Here is a 19310-nt window from a genome sequence, read left to right on the forward strand (position 1 = left end):
ACCACTGCACTCCAGCCTGGGTAACAGAGTGAGACTGTTTCAAAAAACAAAACAAATAGTTGGAAAAACAAACAAACAAACAAAAAAACCCACCAAACAAAAAGAAAAGCCAGCGGGAGAATACGTGAAACCGTACCTCGGGACAACTGTACAAGGACAGCAATGCTACTGGTTAGTAAGTGGCTTCTTTCTCCCCTTTAAACAAAGGCCTCATGGTTCGTTTTTGATCTCTGTGATTAGATTTCATTCCCTAGGCACTGGGCCTAACGGGTTTCACATGGCTGATGGCACAGCACTGACTGATGCAGGATGGCCCCATGTCTCTGCACAACCAGGCTACACCTGCAGAACTCACCTGCTTTCCTTGTCGTCCTCCAGAAGCTGCAGCTTGTAATAGGAGTTAGTTCCTTTAACGATGTCCACCAGGCCGAGGGTGGCACTGAAGACCTTCCCACCTTTCTCCAGGACATGCGCAGAGTGTTCCAGTCCTGTCCCGGAGGCAAAGCATCTACAGTTTTCTCTCCTCTTGAGGGGCTAGCGCTCTCAGGGAGAAGGGGTTTGCAGGCCTGAGGTTCATGCCTCTTGGATACACTAACACCACCTTCAGGAGGTTCCCCTGAAATGCGTGTTCTCAGGACTGGGGGAGCTGGTGAAACAGGCCTGAGGGTAAAGCCACAACCACACTGCCCCAGGTGTGCTGCGGGCATTCGGATGTCTGCTCCTAGTCAGCTGGCAGGGGGTGGGGCATGAGGCCCACTCGGCTGGCAGTCCTGTTTGCTTACCAGAATCAGGATCCACAGCTGCTCCTCCTTTAAGAGTTAATTTCATTCTCTTTTCAGATTTGTTGATACCTTGGAAGGGAACAGAAAAATGTCAACACGAAGTTAAACGTAACTGAAAAGTAAGGGGAAGGTAGAAGGCAAATGAGTCGTTCTCATTCGCATGGTCTGTCAACTCGGCATCTATATACACACTCCTCCCACCACCAAGTGCCTGCCATTCTGTTTCCTGCTCTGCAGCACTCAACAGGCCATGTCAGGGACACAAAGGGACAGGTTCTGTGCAGGCCAACTTGGCCACCACTGTCCCTGGCTTTTGGCCCTGGAGGGGGCAGCTTGGGGCCCTTACCTTCCTCTTTGACCTGGCTCTTGCTTTTTTTGGAGAGTGCAGCCCCTGACTTCCCTTTTGGGGCGACAACTTCGACAGGCTCTGCCTTCACCTCTGCCCCCCAAGGGGACAAGATGTGCGCTAAGAACAACTCCTGAAGGCTCTTGGTGGAGGCGGAGACATCCTGGAGGAAGTCCTCAGACACAACTCGGATGTTGGCTTCCTTTACTTCCTCCATCTTCTTATTCATCTTTTCCACCTCCTCTGTTCAAATTGAAAGGAAAAAAAAAAAAAAGAAATGTAAGTTTAAAACAAAACTGAAACCTCAAATTACTATAGTTATATTTACTGTGTAATTCCAAACCCTCAACATCCACAGCTCTCCTTTGGTTCCAAGTCTAATGCTCCCAAGAGTGTTTTTCATTCTAACGATCATCTTGATCAGCCATAGTCCCCCTTTTCTAAGGTATGATGAGCCAGGGCAGCCTTCTCCAAGCCATTCTACAGCACGATGTTAACAGACACTCCAAGGAAAAAACACCCTGATGTCAAATATGTATGGGAAATCCTGTGTTCTATTTCTCTGGTTCCTGAAGACCTACAGTGGTAGTAGTATAATAAACCCACACAGAAACCTGTTTACCTTTTGTTTCACCTTACCTTTTCCAAACATACTTGAACCATGAACTTCTGTTTTGGCAGAGATCTACGCACATCTTACAGAGCAGTGCGAAGTGATGAGAATACAGGTTGAGCAGTTTCCCTTATCAGAGATGCTTGAGACCAGAAACTTTTCAGACCTTAAAATACTTGCTTCGTATTTACTGACTGAGCATCCCTAATCCAAAACTCTGAAATCTGAAATGCTCCAATGAGCATTTCTTTGAGCATTATGTTGTCACTCAAAAAGTGTTGACTTTTGAGGCAATTGGTTTGGATTTCGGGACTAGGGAGACTCAACCTGTAGTAGCTTACCGTCTTTAGTTGGGAGCATGCAACACACGTGAATCTACAGTACAAAGCAGCGATATTGAGGGCAAATACTTGTTTCCCTTCATAAAGAACCAGAGCGATGATATTGTTAAGATCCAGTTTTTGAGTGCTGTGATCGACTCTTCCTCACTGACTTGTCATCACAATCATAAGATACAGAGCATTATCCCTGTTGCACAAATTCAACTCACTTTTGGTGCTGATGCACAGGGAAGCCTTATTGGCTGTCCCTGTCAACTTCCCCCCGAGTTTCTCAATCATAGCCTTCACTTCATCCTTGTTCCGGGACAGCTTCCCAAGAGTCAGGATCTTCATGTTGGATAATGGCTTATCTGGGATGAAAAGAGAGAATCATTCAGCAAGGTCAACTCCGGTGCTGCTCCCCAGTAAGGGGAGGTGGAGGAGCAGGCGGGCCAAGCAGTGAGCTCCTGGGGAAAAGACTATGAAAATACACTTGTGAGAAAACAGGATGGGACAGCAAGCTGCCATCTGAGCACCTACAGATGTTCCTCAACACAGAAAGGACTGGGCAGGGAGCAAGCCACAAAATGCCACTCCATGGCCAGGCCAGCCTTGCTGGTACGAGCCGGGCAGCTGGGGGTTACCCCAGGTCCGCTCCATGGTCAGGCTAGGAAGGCTGCATCTGCGGATGAGGGACCAGGATGGGAAGAGGAGTAAGGTCACATGAACCCCCAATTCCTTCTGTTATTCTCCCAAACTGCAATTCTAATTAATTAACCCCATTTTAAAATGAGACATGTCCATGATAGTCCCTCAAAGGAGTGGCCAGCACAATCACACTGAGCTGAGCTAACCGATTCTAGGCGAAAAGCAGCTGCCTGGTGTGCACTGACCCAGGCCAGAAAGGCCTGGACAGGGGTGTGCCTTCTGTTCACAGCAAACAACACAGTGCTGGTGACACGTTTCCAGAACTGGAGATGCTGCAAGGAAAAGTCCTTACTGCCTTCCCTGTGAGGGCAAACAACTAGGAAACACTGACAGTTTAACTGAAACTGGTGAGGACTCCAGAGAACAAAATTATTGATTTATGCTGAATTGCAAGTTAGGGGAAAGCAGAGGAGGGAACCCTCCATAGAGGGGTCAGAATGCCAGGCCCCACCTGGCCCTTCATGTGGGCACTTGGACTCAGGCTGCCAGCAGCACAGTGGACTAGGGATGACCACCCACACACACTGCAGTGACCACTGGTCCCCTCTCAGGATATGAAAAGGAGGTCAATAACAGGTTTATGTTCAAGGACGGAACCTTCATCCTCCACCCACCAAACTGTGACCTTCGCCATCAGACTATGCCACATGTCTCTGAGTAAATAAGCAGCGGGTCACTTCTCCTGCCAACAAATACATTGCTCTCACTGTCTTGGTTGGCTTGGGGCATTTCTCACTAGTGCTGATCAGTAACTCCCCCTGCATACAACAGAGACTCGAGCATCACACCAGGGTCGTGATGACTGGTGGGTGCAGGGCGGCCTGGAGAGTAAGGCCTCTGATGCTGCTCTGCAGTGAGGTCAGGCAGGAGACCTTGCGCGGTACTCCAGGTAAGGCTGTCAACCTAGCCTTTCTTAGGAGCCCCTCTCCTAGCCTCCTAGAATAAGAGTCACTTGTTCTTTTATAATGTTTATTTTATTTTTAGAGAGAGGGTATCACTCCGTCGCCCAGGCTGGAGTGCAATGGTGTGATCATAGCTAAGTGCAGCCTTGACCTCCCAGGCTCAAGGGATCCTCCACCTCAGCCTCCTGAGTATCTAGGGCTAAAGGCACATGCTGCTACACCCGGATAATTTTAAACATTTTTGTAGAGATGGGGGTCTCACTACATTGCCCAGGCTGGTCTCGAACTCCTGGCCTCAGCAATTCTTTTGCCTCAGCCTCCCAACGTGCTGGGATTACAGGTGTGAGTCACTGCTCCCAGCCGATGCTATGTTCTTAATACCCTCCCACCTTGCTGTAGTTGGGGGTGTAACAAGCCAAGGGAAGAGGTCTATCCCCTATAGGACAAGGCTTCCCCATGGTGGGGTCAGCAAAGAGAGACCCTTGATGGATACTTTCTTCACCAGCTCCATACCACCAGCAAGTAGTGGGCAAACAATTCCTGCAAAGCAGTTCTAAGACTGGGGCCCTAAGAGCTGTACCTGCTGAAGCAGAGGAGTTCCCAGCAGCAGGCACCGAGGCTGTGGAGGGTGGGGGCGTGGCCACCACTGGGGCGCTGGTTTCTGGGGGGAATATACGGTCCTGCTTTTTAACCTTCAATTTCTTGAGGTAAGAGATTTCTCGGAATTCCTAAAAAATATTAAGTTTTAGTTAAGAAGCTAGCTCTCCCTTGAAGTAACTACCTCATAGACCAAAAAGGATTTGGCTTGTCCAAATTAAAGAATCTCTTTTTTTCTTCTTACAATAAAGAGTAACAAAAAATAGAAAAATGTGAGGCTTCCAGAATGAAAGACAGTATTATTGCTGCTACAGTACTTATTTCTGGTACTTTTACATTTATAATAGGGGTGGTATTGTGGCTGCTTTAAGAGAAAAATCTTTCCCAGAAAAAACAAAAACACAAACCAGTGGCCAATTTGGTCAGGAACCACCACTGGAACTGCTGTATGACTATAGCCTCCCTGGCCTCATTCTTGAGTTGTTCCCTTCGAGAGTTAACAGGCCTCTGTGGGATCATGCCTACTCCAGAACTTCAAGACCTCAATACCATACACACTGGGAGATTATTACCCAAAAGGAAATCACAGTATTCGCTTTCCTTTTTAGAAAAAGGAAAAATGAATGCAGAGAGCCCTACGGTATTCACTATAAATTCTTCCATCAGCACAATTCACTCTTCACTCTGAGTGATTTACAAGCGGCCTTGCTCTAAATGGTCACTTAGTAAGTATCAAATACATGAAGCTCAGGGAAAGACCCTGTGCTCCCAGGTCTTCGCCCAATCAAGAAACTGCTCTTTCCATCTATGCCTGTGTTCAGGGTGTCAGCTGGATACAAGAGGTCACAGATTGCTTCCAACACACACTGACCACCTAATATGTGCTACCAACCATAGCTGGTTAAAAAGACAGTTTCTCCCCTTGAGAAAGTATCTCATTTGTGACTGAGCATCAGCTATAGGAAGGTGAACTTTAACTCAGGAGCTAAGCTATGCCAGAGGTGTGCTAAGGTGATGTGAGACAGGGAACGCTAGCATGCACCTGGAGACAGTGATCTGCTAAGCCCGCTGGGAGCTGAAAACACAGGGGACTGCCTAAGCACAGCCATCTGAGTAGCACATGGTGGTATGTGGGGTGCCCTGGCCAGGTGCCCTATTGCTAGGTATTCCTAAAAAGAATGAGCAAGACTGGCGGTGGGGTGGGGAGAGGGGTATGTGAGGAGGAAAAGGGTGGCAGAAAGAGGCTGCAGATGGCCAGCAAAGCCGCATCATGGAGGGCTCTGAGGACAAGCTACGGAGCTGGCCTTGATTCTGTGGGACAAGTGCCTGGGGGCAACAGTGTCACTGCATGGGCAGCAAGTAGTGCCAGACTGAAAACTTGTCTCGCACATGCACATAACCTTTAAAAATGTATACAGATGCTCAAAAATTGATATATAAAATACAAGGGATGGCACATTGCTTACTGCCATCTTATTATTTCCCCATCGAAGATAGTAAAAGAAATACAAATACCACATAAGGGTCTGGAAGATTTGCATACCCAGAAAAATCGGGGAATCAGTGTAAGATTTTAAGGGTGGGGAAGTGCTAAGCTCAGATTTATTTCACAGGAAGCATTCAAGTAAAGGCATAGAGAGAAAATTAGGGGGGGATCATGCAATCATGGCAGTGAACAAGTGAGTCAGGGGCTGGTGGAAATGGAGTTCAGATGTAGGTGTAGAGCGAGTAATGTCGACTATTACTCGGCTAACGATTCCTGAGGGTGTACTGTGTGCCGCTGTTCCAAGTGCTCCACCCAGGAGCAGGCAACAGCGAGGGAAGCAGATTGGTGAGTGGCAGAGCTCTGCACCTAGACAGGCTGCTGGGCCTGGATCCTGCTGAGTCTGAGCAGGCACAGGCGAGGTCCCTGGAGCAGCCAGCTCCACAAAGATACTGCCAGAACCCCACCAGCATGGCTCCAAAGGGGGCTCCCCATGGAGGTATTTTGTGTTGAGAATTCCATAAAGTTACATTAAAAAAAGAACGTGCAATACTAGGAGATATGTGAACTCTGGATCCAATTCTTCTGCTGGCACTAGGCAAGGAAATGTCCTTGAAAAAAACTTGTATCAGAAAGCAGGAATTACTATCCATTTCTTCACCATATGTCCCTCAAGCCTAGAACTGTGCCTGGCACATAGGAGGCATTCAATAAATAAAAATTATTCATGGTCTTTGTAAGCAACATTTTACACCAAATGGACAAACCTCTACTTCATACTTAGAGGAGCTTTGGTTCTACATTTGTATAGTTTGCAAACATACAATTTTATATTCTGGTTAACAGGATGACACATCTGTAAAGAAGTCTGAGGAACAGGGCCCTGCAATCTCAGGGACCTGAAGTATGAACAAGTGCAGAAAGTGGGGCCAGGTTTTTCTCCTAACATATCCCAGGATCTTCCCCCACCCCTTACCTTTGGGGTTACCCACTCCTTCCGGTTGGGTGTCTGTGTCTTGACCATACACTTGGTCCAGGCAGTGACGTCCCCAGTGCAGTAATAAGCATCACTCTTGAAGACCAGCTGACCTGAGCATTCCTTGCAGGGAAGGAGGGCACCGAATGCCATGCCATCGGCTACTTGGTCCAAGATCTGCAGCCAGGGGAGAAACACATCAGAGGGCAAATGCGGGACTACAGAAAAGGACACTTACTAATGTGGGATGGAGGAACTTGCACAGATTTCTCTCTCTACAAAGAGACTTCTTGCTGTGGGCTTGCTGTGGGGCTCTTAACACCCCACCCCGCCCTTTGTTTACAAAGGAACTTGGATTCTTGTAATGTAGGAGACCTTATTTCCAAGTGTTCCTGCAGCTCCCCCATCCCTCAGTGATTGAGAAACGAAGGGAGAGCCCAGAGCATCCACTGGCATTGCACAAAGTACAGTGCCAAGTCAACTCCCAAGAATGACAGCAGAGAAGGGCCAGTTGGGGACACTGATGGGACGCCGTCATGCCATCCCTCAGGAGGGGGCTCTCCACTCCACAGGCCTGGCACTCTAGAACAAGCACTAACATGTGGAAGATGTCTAGTGGGGTGTGTGAATGCCGGCCTCATCCATCCCAGAAAAATGGTGACCACGATGGTGGTGATGACCGTGCAACACAACCACAATTTATACTCCTTGCAATTAATACCAGCAGGTGTTCACACGGAGGGCCTCCCACACTCCACTGGGACAGTCACTCCCCAACGACAGGGTCAGCCTCACATGCGTGTCCCACTTAACACAAAGGCAGCTCACCGCCGACTCCCCAGAAGGCACTTGCTGTTTGTTGAAGATGAGTAGCTCCTTCAGGTCATTAGTCGAACACACTTTCTTTAGTTCATCCTTGATGTTCCAGATCAGGTCGTTCTGAGCCTATGGACAAGACCCAGTGGCGGCTGAGAGGCCAGCTCTTTTCAAAGGAAGAATTCAACTGGAGGAGGAGCCCTGGTCATGCTGAGCCTCCAGTTATACCCTGGTGCACCAGTGAACTGCCACTCCAAACCTGGGTGATCAGCACAGGATTTGACTCCTGGTCATGCTCCTGTGGACACCAAATTAAGCCTGTTGTGTGGTCTCTCAGAGAATACTGTGGAAGGTGAGGAGGAAGCCCTAAGGGTTTGGGGGAGATTGCACCAAGGCTCCTGGAACCAACTCTCAGAAACCAATCCCCAGAGACACAAGGTAAGAGCCTGGAAGTGCTAGGCTGAGCCCAGGGCCCATGTTTATCAGCAACTAGAGGAGGCAGGGTATGGCTGTTCTCCACCCATCTTAGAGTAGGAATGATTCACGAACACTAATTTCCTTGATGGTATATTATATTCAGTATCACAGAGGAATGTATTTAAACTCTTCTGAAAATGGAAGTTTTAATCTTTATTAAAGTGCCTATTCTTGGTTGGATGCTTTTACGTGTCATCTCACTTACTCTTTGTCTTTGAGATGGAGTCTCACTCTGTCACCCAGGCTGGAGTGCAGTGGTGAGATCTCAGCTGACTGCAACCTCCACCTTCTGGGTTCAAGCAATTCTCCTGCCTCAGTGTCCTGAGTAGCTGGGATTACAGGTGTGCAACACCACACCCAGCTAATTTTTGTATTTTTAATAGAAATGGTGTTTCACCATGTTGGCCAGGCTAGTCTCAAACTCCTGGCCTCAAGTGATCCGCCTGCCTCAGCCTCCCAAAGTGCTGGGATTACAGGCGCGAGCCACTGTGTCCGGCCTCATCTCATTTATTCTCACAACAATCAAGCTTGCTGAGAAAGCTATCAACCTCTCCATTTTAAAGTCTGAGGTGAGTCTCCTCCTTCCCCAGGAAAATGGGCAAGTTATTCACCATCTCTGCTCAGATCCCACCTCTGTAAAATGGAGACAAAAACACCAGCCCTATCATATCCTATAGGGTTGCTATTAGTACCAAGGAGGATTTTAACTCCCCTGGTGAAGCTGCAGGCACACACGTCTGCTCCGTTTCCCAGCTTCATTTTTTTTTTTTTTTTTTTTTGAGACGGAGTCTCGCTCTGTTGCCCAGGCTGGAGTGCAGTGGCCGGATCTCAGCTCACTGCAAGCTCCACCTCCCGGGTTCCCGCCATTCTCCTGCCTCAGCCTCCCGAGTAGCTGGGACTACAGGCGCCCGCCACCTCGCCCGGCTAGTTTTTTGTATTTTTAGTAGAGATGGGGTTTCACCGTGTTCCCCAGGATGGTCTCGATCTCCTGACCTCGTGATCCGCCCGTCTCGGCCTCCCAAAGTGCTGGGATTACAGGCTTGAGCCACCGCGCCCGGCCCCCAGCTTCATTTTTAAAGGCTCTCTCGACATCTCCTCTCCGTTGCACACAGCATACGCCGGGACCCCAGGAATGGAGACGTGGGAGGATGAGGAAAAGGTCTAGTGGCACAGGGTTAAATGGAAGAAGTACAACAATGTCACCTAGATGACCAAGGGTAGAGAGCCAGCAGACACAGATGTGCCACGGTGGGAACTCTGAGGGGCATTTTAATTTTCTGACTCTCTATACATCTCTGATATCAATGGGGAAGAGAGAAGGACACTAATCTCACTGAATGGCCAATGTGAAGTGGCACCACGGTTCTCCTGCAGCCAGTTTTGGTGCATGACAGACGCTTTTTTACCGTAAGACAATTGAACAAAATGTGTGACTCTTACTTAGCAACTAGAACTATATCAGAAATTGCTTTTAGTTTTAATACTACTAGTAAAAACTGAATACTCATACAAGATACATAAGCAGACGGTTCATGGAAATCATTTGCTCAAGGAGAGACCAACTGTTCTCCCCCAATTTCCCAAACACCCAGCATTCTGATTAATAATTTTTGCTTTGCTTCAACACACACATAATCAACACAGGGATGAATCTTTCTGGTCAAGGACCACTGATTTAATGCATAGTTTTCTCCTATCATTATCAGTCATCTGTTCCTTTTTAAAAATGAGAGATCTTCATTTAAAAAATGTAGAGACACTTGATCTCTTCAAGCCATTTGTCTATGCTAAGAATCTCTGGCATCCTTTAATTAAGTATTCAGTTTCCAATGTCTGCAAGTGACCACAAAGGTGCAGGGTGTACAGTAGTGCATAATTTGGCCAAAGCATGAATCTCTGGCATCCCAGTAAGAGGCTGGTGAGTGGGAACAGAGCACTCAGCCTTTGCTCAAGCCTGGCTGCAGGTTGGACACCTACAGCCTAATGTGGGTTCTCTTTCAAATAAAAATGGTTTCCTTGGGAGGAGGGAAAATAATCTGGGGAAAAAGTCATGCTATTTAATGACAGCCATCAATTTGCTAAAGTTCTTAGTAAGTGGGACACAAGTCCTTGAATTGTCTTCCCAGAAAGAGAAAGAGAATCCAGACAGCAGCATGTTGAAAGGAGACACAGAGCTGAGAACTCACCTTTAGAGCTTTTTCAAGCTTACTATCTTTGTCTTTTTCTTTTTTAGGTTTCTTCTTGGCCACTTCATCTACTCCATCCACCTCATCGCCTTTTCTCTTTCTGAAGGAGACACAGGATATAAGAGAGAGCCAGAGCCATTAAAAATCTGACACCCAGTGACTTGCGGTGATACAGTATCTTAATGTCATTCTATCAACTCCCTGTAGGGCCTACTCACACTTGTCACTCCCTAACCCCTGCCCCACTCAGTGCCCTTAGGCGATCACTGTCTACTCAGGGAGTATTTGCAACCAAGATGGCAGAAGACACCATCCATTTCAGAACATACTCTCCCAGCCAGGGAGAGGTGCTAGGGTTGTTCCAGGGACTTAGAACAACCCATTACAAGAATCCAGGGCTCAGGCCCCATCTGAGATAAAAACAAAAACAAAAACAAAAACAAAAAAAAAACACCTATGTATCTCCTGGCCTGGAAGGTTCTAGCAGGGACTAGGCTAGAGGTAAGCTAGGGGGCAGGGATTGCAGAAAGACAAAGCCCAAGTCCAGGGGGCTAGGCCTTTCGAGCTAAAACACAGAGCAAGGGAAAGAGGCTGCTCACAGAGGTGGGGCCGTACTGCCACATAAAGCCTAGACAAGAAGTGACAGTCAAAGCAGTGCTAACCAGCCTGCCCCAGCTTGCTCAGCAAACATGGCTCTGAGGCTATCACCTGCCCCTAAAACACAGGGGCAGGGCAGCCACAGTGGTCTCAGTCTCAGCTATCTCACAGACCTGAGCACAAACCCTTTCACTTTCCTCAGCCATAAAATAGGGAAAAGAATACCATCTGCCTCACAGAACTCTGGTGACGGGCAAATCAAACAGTCCAAATACAGGGCTCGATACAGTGTCTGGCATACGAAATGTGCTCACACATTCTGGCAGTTATCATGGCTTACGTGGGAGCTGATGGACTCCAACACCTATATCACGTGCTGCAATGCCCTGTGGGCTTTTTGACCCACTGCCTGATTTTTCAATTTTCTTGCACATTCTAAAGCCCCATGTGTTGCTGCAATGAACAGGCATTATGAACTGAGATAATGTGTGATGGCTGCTTGATGGTTGCCCAGTCACCGTCTAAGGAACAGGGTGCATACCAGGCTCTACCACACCACCCCTGGTGTGCCTGTTAACAAGCAATTCTCCAGACTGAGGCTGAGGGACAAGCAGAGGGTAAACTGCAGACAGCAAGAGGTGTCCATGTATTCAAGATAGTCACTGATGGTCCTTCCCATTCTAAATTTTAACACCATGCAAAACCCTTATCATCCTGAACTCTAAGCCAGGAAAATTATCCACTGCCCATCCCCTAACTAAAAATGGTCACGATTCTCCCAGCATTGTTAAGTGATCAACCCAGGCAAAACAAATACTCACCCAGGGAAGGAGGGTGGTCTTTTAAGTATCTAAAGGGCTGTCGTGGAAAAGTGTAGTTAGCCTGTCCATGGAGATCAGATGTTGGAAGGGGAATAGACCACCAGGAAGCAGGTCTCACAGGGCAGAGGGCTCTCGACAGAGGACATGAGAACCCCTGGCTGTCCTTCCCTACCCTGTCCTTTGCCCCCAGATCTCTGCTGTCACTGTTCCTCAGTTTGCATCTCCGTGGCTTACTGACAGTCAGTGTAGGGAAACAGAGGAGTGGTATGGAACCTGTAGAGCCGTCGGGCCTCCCTCAAGCCCCTCACTGAACCCCCAGGGCAACCCCACAGCGTTCCACCTACCCTTCGCTCTTGACTCCTGGGAGCTGCTTCTTCAGGGCTTCTTTATCCTCTGCAGCAAGGAGGCTGAAGCCCTTGAGCTGACTCGCACTATACTCGGGCCGGAAACCCAGCTCCTCCCTGTTCTTGACAAAGCAGTGTGGGTGGTACCAGCGGTCAATCATGCCTAGCTGTGGCTTCTCCGGGTCTAGCATCTTCTTGGACAGGCGCACCTGGCCCTGCAGGAAAAACCGTATATAGTACCAAGGGAGTGACGAGGAAGGATGGTGAACATGATACGGGCAGCCTGCGCTCCAACCAGTGAGGGGCTGCAGGAACAAGTCAAGGCCTGCCCACCAACTTGAGGACTCATGGGCTTTTGAGAGGTTTAGCTCTCTCAGGTCATCAAGGATTGTGTATTACCCTCAAGACTCAGGGTTCCTTAAATTTCAAATGGCTGGCGACCTACCTACCTGTCTGGACATGTGAAGAATTGCTAACATTCCCCTTAAGATGTTTCTGTTGACCTGGGGCAGGCATAAAAACACATGGTATGGTGTGCTGGGCAGAGCTAGAGCCTTGCACACCTGCGTGGGCTTCCAATGCAGCATTTTTTTTTTTTTTTGAGACAGGGTCTTGCTTTGTTGCCCAGGCTGGAGTGCAGTGACTTGATCTCAACTCACTGCAACTTCTGCCTCCCAGGCTTAAGTGACCCTCCTACCTCAGCCTTGCCTGACTAATTTTTTTGTAGAGATGAGGTCTCACTATGTTGCCTGGGCTGGTCCAGAACTCCTGGACTCAAGCAATACTCCTGCCTCAGCCTACCGCACCACCGCGCCCAGCCCCCCAATGCAGCACTTTTGTATTAGCAGGAATTTTCTGTCCATTCCCACCCTCCTATGGCCTCCTTAGTCTCTTTACAGATGACACCCTCTAAGGAGTAATAACCCCACAGGCAAGAATTCAGTCCTGCCAGCCTGCGCAGGTCCCCAGTCCCCAGGCCTGATATTCCCAGGAGAGTTCCAGGCCTGGAAGGCTCAACCCAGAGAATGCAGCAGGAGGGGCTCCTGACAATACATAAAGCCAGCAACCCAGCAGCACACACCACCTGGCATTCCCCTTGAGGCAAAGAGAATCTTAACGTTTGCCTTAAATTTTTGGTGGTTGAAGGTAGCTGGAGAAGATACAGCAATTCCATGTTTTCATTTTCTAAATACCCATTGGCTCACCTCAATTTTCTGTACAACACCTCCAGGAGGCACAAACTTTCAATTAATACCTCGAATGAATCAATTAATACGTGCATGTCACATTAGAGAAGGGTGAGAAGGCTGTGGGGCACAAGCCTTCCCTTCTACCTATGTCTCCGTCCATTTTGTCTGACTGGCTATCAGCCTTCAAGGACTAGAACTAGTGGGAAAGCCTGGTTAATGAAGATCCTCTGATTAAACAGAAAAAGGCTGGAGGCTCATACCAGGGTAAACACATTCCTTACACCTAATTCTACCATAAAACACAGACAATCTTTCCCCCAGCCATCGTTGGATCCAAAAGACACCCCTTTTGTTAATGCTTTCCAAGACCAGATGCATACATACCAGAGAACTGGACCAGACTTGTCTGGAAGTCACTGTCATATCTGGTCAACACTAACGTCTTCAGTTTATTTTTAATCACTTGCGTTGAGCTAGCACCCTAAAGCCCCCATTTCTTCTCTTCTCTTGAGATAGACAATGACATCAATGCAAGCAATTCATAAAGTTCAGGGATCTGAGCCCCCAAGACCTTACCTTTTCTATCTTCTCCATACACCCCTTGCATGTGCTTCTGTTGGACTTGGCGTACTCTGCTGCAAAGTCACCTAGCGTCTTCTCTGCCTTGCTACCAATTCCATCCTGGCCTTTGCCTGAAGAATCAAACAGAGGGCAATGCTCATCTCAACAGCTCCAAAATGCAGCTTAGAGGAGCCCCCTGTCCTCTTCTACCTCCCCAGGATCCTTCCACTAGGATACCTTATGCCTTGGGAGACTACGATTGGTCCATCTCATCTGTCTGTAACAACCATGGTCAGCTAATAGAGCTTCTTTTCTGGAGATAAATGACCCTTCTCCTTGAAAGAGCAGCACACTAGGGGGTGATCAGCTGTATGACATTCCATCTCCTCCTCTTCCTCTGGAGGCCCCTCCCACACTTCAGAAAGCACTTATTAGGTGTTTACCTTAAAAGCCTTGGAAGCTTACTGACGTCTCACTAAGCCTCCTAATTTCCATTATACTTTTATTTACCAAAGTGTGGAATTAAAGGAAATATTTTGATACGAGCCAGACACAAGTATATGTAAGAATTAAATATGTGGTAAAGGTATCATTTCAAATTAGTGGGAAAAGGTTGAATTATTCAATAAAGAGTTGTGGGGATCACTGGCTAGACATTTGGGACAAAAACTAGATTATTTTCTTATTATAAAAATAAATTCCCAGGCTGAATCAGGTAGTAAGAGGCCTAAGACGAGGAATAAGATGAAGCTATCTTCCCATCACTTCTATTCCATATTATATTGGAGGTTGTAGTAAGCGCATTAAGGAAATAAAAAAAAAAAAACAAAAGGTATAAGTTTGGAAAAGAGTAAGTAAAACCATCTCTCCTTGTAAATGATTCTATTTGATATTCCTAAGAGATATCTTGAGAAATCTATTTTAAAATCTACTAAATTAAGTGAATTTAGCAAATACGCAGGGCACACTATCAATATACAAACATACGAAGATGTCTAATGCTAGCAATAAACATACTGGAAAGGCAACTGCATTGTTATTTAAACAGTATTAAAATACATAAAACACTCAGATACATTTAACAAAAGACGTGCAAGATCTCTACACTAAAAGCTATAAGACTGCTGAAATCAAAGAAGACCTAAACAAATGAAGAAATGCATCATGTTCATGGACTGTTAAGATGTCAATTATCTGCAATTTGATCCACGGATCCAGTGAGATGCCTATCAAATTCCTAGCAGCTGTATTTGTAATAGCCCCAAACTGGCAACAACCCCAAAGTCACCAACAGTAAAATGGATAAACAAATGGATATGCCCAAACAAAGGACTACTCCCCAGAAATAAAAAGAACTAATGACACACAAGGTGACCTGGATGAATCTCACAGGCAGTGCGCTGAGTGAAGAAAGCGTGTAAGAGGCTATACAATTCCTTTTCTTCCTGAAATTCTAAATCAGGCAAAATTAATATATGAGGATAGAAATCAGAACAGTGGTTACCTGAGTCAGGGAAAAATGACTAGCAAAAGTACAAGGGAACTTCCCAGGGGGACAGAAATGTCTATAACTCAATGGGGTATATGCCAGATGTGTATAAGCATTTGTCAAAACTCACTAAACTGTATACGTAAGATCTGTGCATGTTACTACTGTAAATCATTTTAAAAATTCCAGATATAATACCAAAGACATATCACAAATGAGAAGACAGACATGACTATACAAACAATGAAAGATGAAACTTTAATGAGGCAAAAAAATACAATAGACAAAACTAAAAGAAAATGTCAAACTTGGAAAAATATTTGTAAAATGTTATGACAAAGAATCAGTATCTTTTACATTTCCTTAAGAAAAAGACAAGGCCAGGCATGGTGCCTCACACCTGTAATCCCAGCACTTTGTGAGGATGAGGCAAGAGGATCACTTGCGCCCAGGAGTTCAAGACCAGCCTGGGCAACATAGAGACTTCCTCCATTTAAGGAAGAAACAAACAAACAAACAAAACAGCCCCCAAAGCAAATCCCAGCATGGTGGCGCATGCCTGTACTCCTAGCTACTTAGGAAGCTAAAGTAAGAAGATTGCTTGAGCCTAGGAGTTCAAGGTTACAGTGAGCTAGGATCGTGCAACTCCACTCTAGCCTTGGGTGACAGAGTGAGACCCTGTCTCCAAAAAAAGGAAACACTTAGGAATGGTATGTTAGTAGAGAAATGGGTATATTATATACTGCTGGTATAGCATGTGCAACTGAAGCAACCTTTCTGGAAGGCAATTTGGCACATACATAGAAAGCCTTAAAATTGTTCATCCCTTTGAACAGTAACTGCACATCTTAGAATTAAAGAAATAACTGTACAGGTGCCTGGGATGTACAAGAAGTTTGCAGCAGCTCTATCTGTAATATAACTAAAAGGTTAAAATTCTAGTCTCAAAAGCAAGACACGGCTGGGTGCGGTAGCTCACACCTGGAGTCCCAGCTGCTCAGCAGGCTGGAGGACTGCTTAAGCCCAGGAGGCCAAGGCTGGAGTGTGGGCTGTGATCATTCCACTGCACTCCAGCCTGGGTGACAGAGCAAGACCGTGTTTCAAAAAAAAAAAAAAAGAAAAAAAGACAGACTGGATTTGAATCCTGGCTCAGGAATTTTCTACCAGCACAACCTTCAGTCAGTTACCTAACTTCTCTGTGACTGAATGTCCTCACCTGTAAAACTGACAAAGACCTATTGCAAGGACACAATTAAATTAATATGTCAAGTACTTGGAATACTGCATGAAATTTAGCAAGACCCCACTACTATGCACTTTAATCTGTAACTTTTAACATGAAAAGAGTAAATATCAAGTTGTAAAAGTACTAACAGGTCAACATCACTAGTCGTCAGGGAAATGAAAATCAAAAAACCACAGTGAGATACTACACTTCACACACATTAGCATGGCTATACTAAAAAAAAAAAAAAGTGTTCATAAGAATGAGGACAAATTGGAATCCCCTTGTCTTGCTGGTGGAAATGGAGGAGCTGTTGTAGAAAACAGGATGGAGGCTCCTCAAAAAATGACACATGGAATTACCATAATTCAGTCATTTCACTTCTGGGTACATACAGCAGAGAAGTGAAAGCAAAGTCTCTAACATATATTTGTATACCGATGTTCATTATAGCACTAATATTCATTATCATTATTATGAATATTATGAATACCATTCATAATAGCCAAAATACAGAAACCTGGCCGGGCGCAGTGGCTCACACCTGTAATCCCAGCCTGGCCCATGTGGTGAAACCTTGTCTCTACCAAAAAATATAAAAAAATTAGGTGGATATGGTGGTGCATGCCCGTAATCCCAGCTACTCGGGAGGCTGAAGCAGGAGATTTACCTGAACCTGGGAGGCGGAGGCTGCAGTGAGCCGAGATCAGGCCACTGCATTCCAGCCTGGGCAATAGAGTGAGAGTGAGACTCTGTCTCAAAAAAAAAAAACCAAAAAACAAAGTGCAGAAACCGCCTAAATGTCCACAGACATACGAATGGGTAAATGAAATATATGGTATATTCATGCAATTAATGTTTATTATGTCTTTAAAAAGAAGGAAATTTAGACACATGCTGCAACATGGATGAACCTAGAAGAACTATGCTGAGTGAAGTAAGCCAGACACAAAAGGACAAATAACTGCCTAACTCCATGCACATGAGGTGCTAGAGTTTTAGCTTCACAGAGACAGAAGAAACAGTGGTTACCAGGGGCAGGGAGAACATGCAGTTACTGCTTAATGGATTGGGAGTTTCAGTTTGGGAAGATGAAAAAGTTCTGGAGCTGTATGATGGTAATATTTGCCTAACAATGTGAATCTACTTCATGCCACTGAACTCTACACTTAAAAATGGTTAAGACAGGTCAGGCACAGTGGCTCATGCCTATGATCCCAGCACTTTGGGAGGCCGAGGCGGGCGGATCACCTGAGGTCAGGAGTTCAAGACCAGCCTGGCCAACATAGTGAAACCCTGTCTCTACCAAAAGTATAAAAATTAGTTAGACGTGGTGGCGCACACCGGTAATCCCAGTTACTTGGGAGGCTGAGGCAGGAGAATTGCCTGAACCCGGGAGACAGGGGATGTTGTGAGCCATGATTGCACCACTGTACTCCAGCTTGGGCGACAGAGCAAGACCCTGTCTTAAAAAAAAAAAAGTTAGGGTAAATTTTATGTTATGCCTATTTTGCCACCAAAAAAAAAAAAAAAAAATCAACTAAGGAAAGTGATACTTAGGGTAGGATCTCAATTCTGCAGGAAAGAAAATCACACACACTCACAAGCAAATTAGTATTTTCTAAAGAGATATCCCACATGTTAATAAGTCATTTGTGAATTAGAGGACTTGGGATAAATTAAACTTTTCATATATTTAAAAATAGTAAGTTAGGCTCTCTGGATGAAAAGTCCCTGGACAATCAGTAGGTAGTATCCTAACTGTATGGCTATGATAGTTTCACAAAAAGACACATTTTCAGTAAAATTATTATGCCTTCTCATATTATAAAATTATACTTAGGTCAGCCTGGCCAATATGGCGAAACTCCATCTCTACTAAAAATACCCAGCCAAGTGTGGTGGCACACACCTGTAATCCCAGCAACCCAGGAGGCAGAGGTTGCAGTGAGCCAAGATGGCACCACAGCACTCCAGCCTGGGTGACAGAGATTATCTATCTATCTATCTATCTATCTATCGATCTATCTATCTATCTATGTACTTAGGTATATTTAAATTATAACTAGATATAACATATCTATGCCCCTAAACCTACAACTTTCCCTATCCTGAACACAAAAGAGAAAACAGCCACAGAACAAGAAAAACGTCAGCCAGGTGTATTTGCTCATGCCTGAATCCCAGCGCTTTGGGAGGCAGCGGTGAGATTGTTTGAAGCCAGGAGTTTGAGACCAGCCTGGGGAACTAGCAAGATCCCTTAGGTAACATGGTGAGACTCTATCTCTACTTAAAAAAAAAAAAAAATTAAAAAATTAATTGGGCATCTGTAGTCCTAGCTTCTTCAGAGGCTGAAGTGGGAGGACTGCTTGAGCCCAGGAGTTAAGAGACTGCCAGTACATTCCAGCCTAGGCAACAGAATGAGACCTACCTTCTGCTAAAACTGGCATACTAAACCCTCTGAACCCTTTCTTACAAATTTATTTACTTTTTAAAACTCCCAATTCTGAGCCGTTACTAATCTATTTGCAGCAAGCAGCTGGTCAGACATACCAACAGCTACAAGGACCAGCTGCAAGAAGGACAGACAGTGATACGGTTTGGATCTGTGTCCCCACCCAAATCTCCTATCAAATTATAATCTCGAATGTTGGAGGTGGGGCCTGGTGGGAGGTGACTGGATCACGGGACAGATTTCTGCTTTGGTGCTGTGTCATGATACTTGTGAGTTCTCCTGAGATCTGGTTGTTTAAAAACGTGTAGCACCTCCCCTCTCACTCTCTTCCTCCTGCTCCAGCCATGTGAACTGCCGGCTTCTCCTTTGCCTCCTGCCATGACAGTAATGACAGTAACAAGGCTGGAGGGCTGACACTACCC

The 19310-nt window shown here is 46.0% G+C and overlaps 1 protein-coding gene across 1 annotated transcript in view; it reads right to left on the minus strand.

Moving 5' to 3' along the window:
• Positions 1-19310, minus strand: part of PARP1 (poly(ADP-ribose) polymerase 1) — a 48198-nt gene that overhangs the window by 18190 nt on the left and 10698 nt on the right. The window contains exons 3-12 of the mRNA XM_033200479.1: positions 13735-13850; positions 11969-12183; positions 10207-10306; positions 7556-7672; positions 6728-6904; positions 4252-4399; positions 2292-2432; positions 1129-1371; positions 783-851; positions 356-488 (exon numbers count right to left, since the gene is read on the minus strand). Of these exons, the coding sequence (XP_033056370.1) occupies positions 356-488; positions 783-851; positions 1129-1371; positions 2292-2432; positions 4252-4399; positions 6728-6904; positions 7556-7672; positions 10207-10306; positions 11969-12183; positions 13735-13850 (1459 nt within the window). The remainder of the gene's footprint in view (positions 1-355; positions 489-782; positions 852-1128; positions 1372-2291; positions 2433-4251; positions 4400-6727; positions 6905-7555; positions 7673-10206; positions 10307-11968; positions 12184-13734; positions 13851-19310) is intronic.

This window comes from Trachypithecus francoisi, unplaced genomic scaffold (genome assembly GCF_009764315.1).
Source record: "Trachypithecus francoisi isolate TF-2019V2 unplaced genomic scaffold, Tfra_2.0 Lachesis_group5, whole genome shotgun sequence".
NCBI lineage: Eukaryota > Metazoa > Chordata > Mammalia > Primates > Cercopithecidae > Trachypithecus > Trachypithecus francoisi.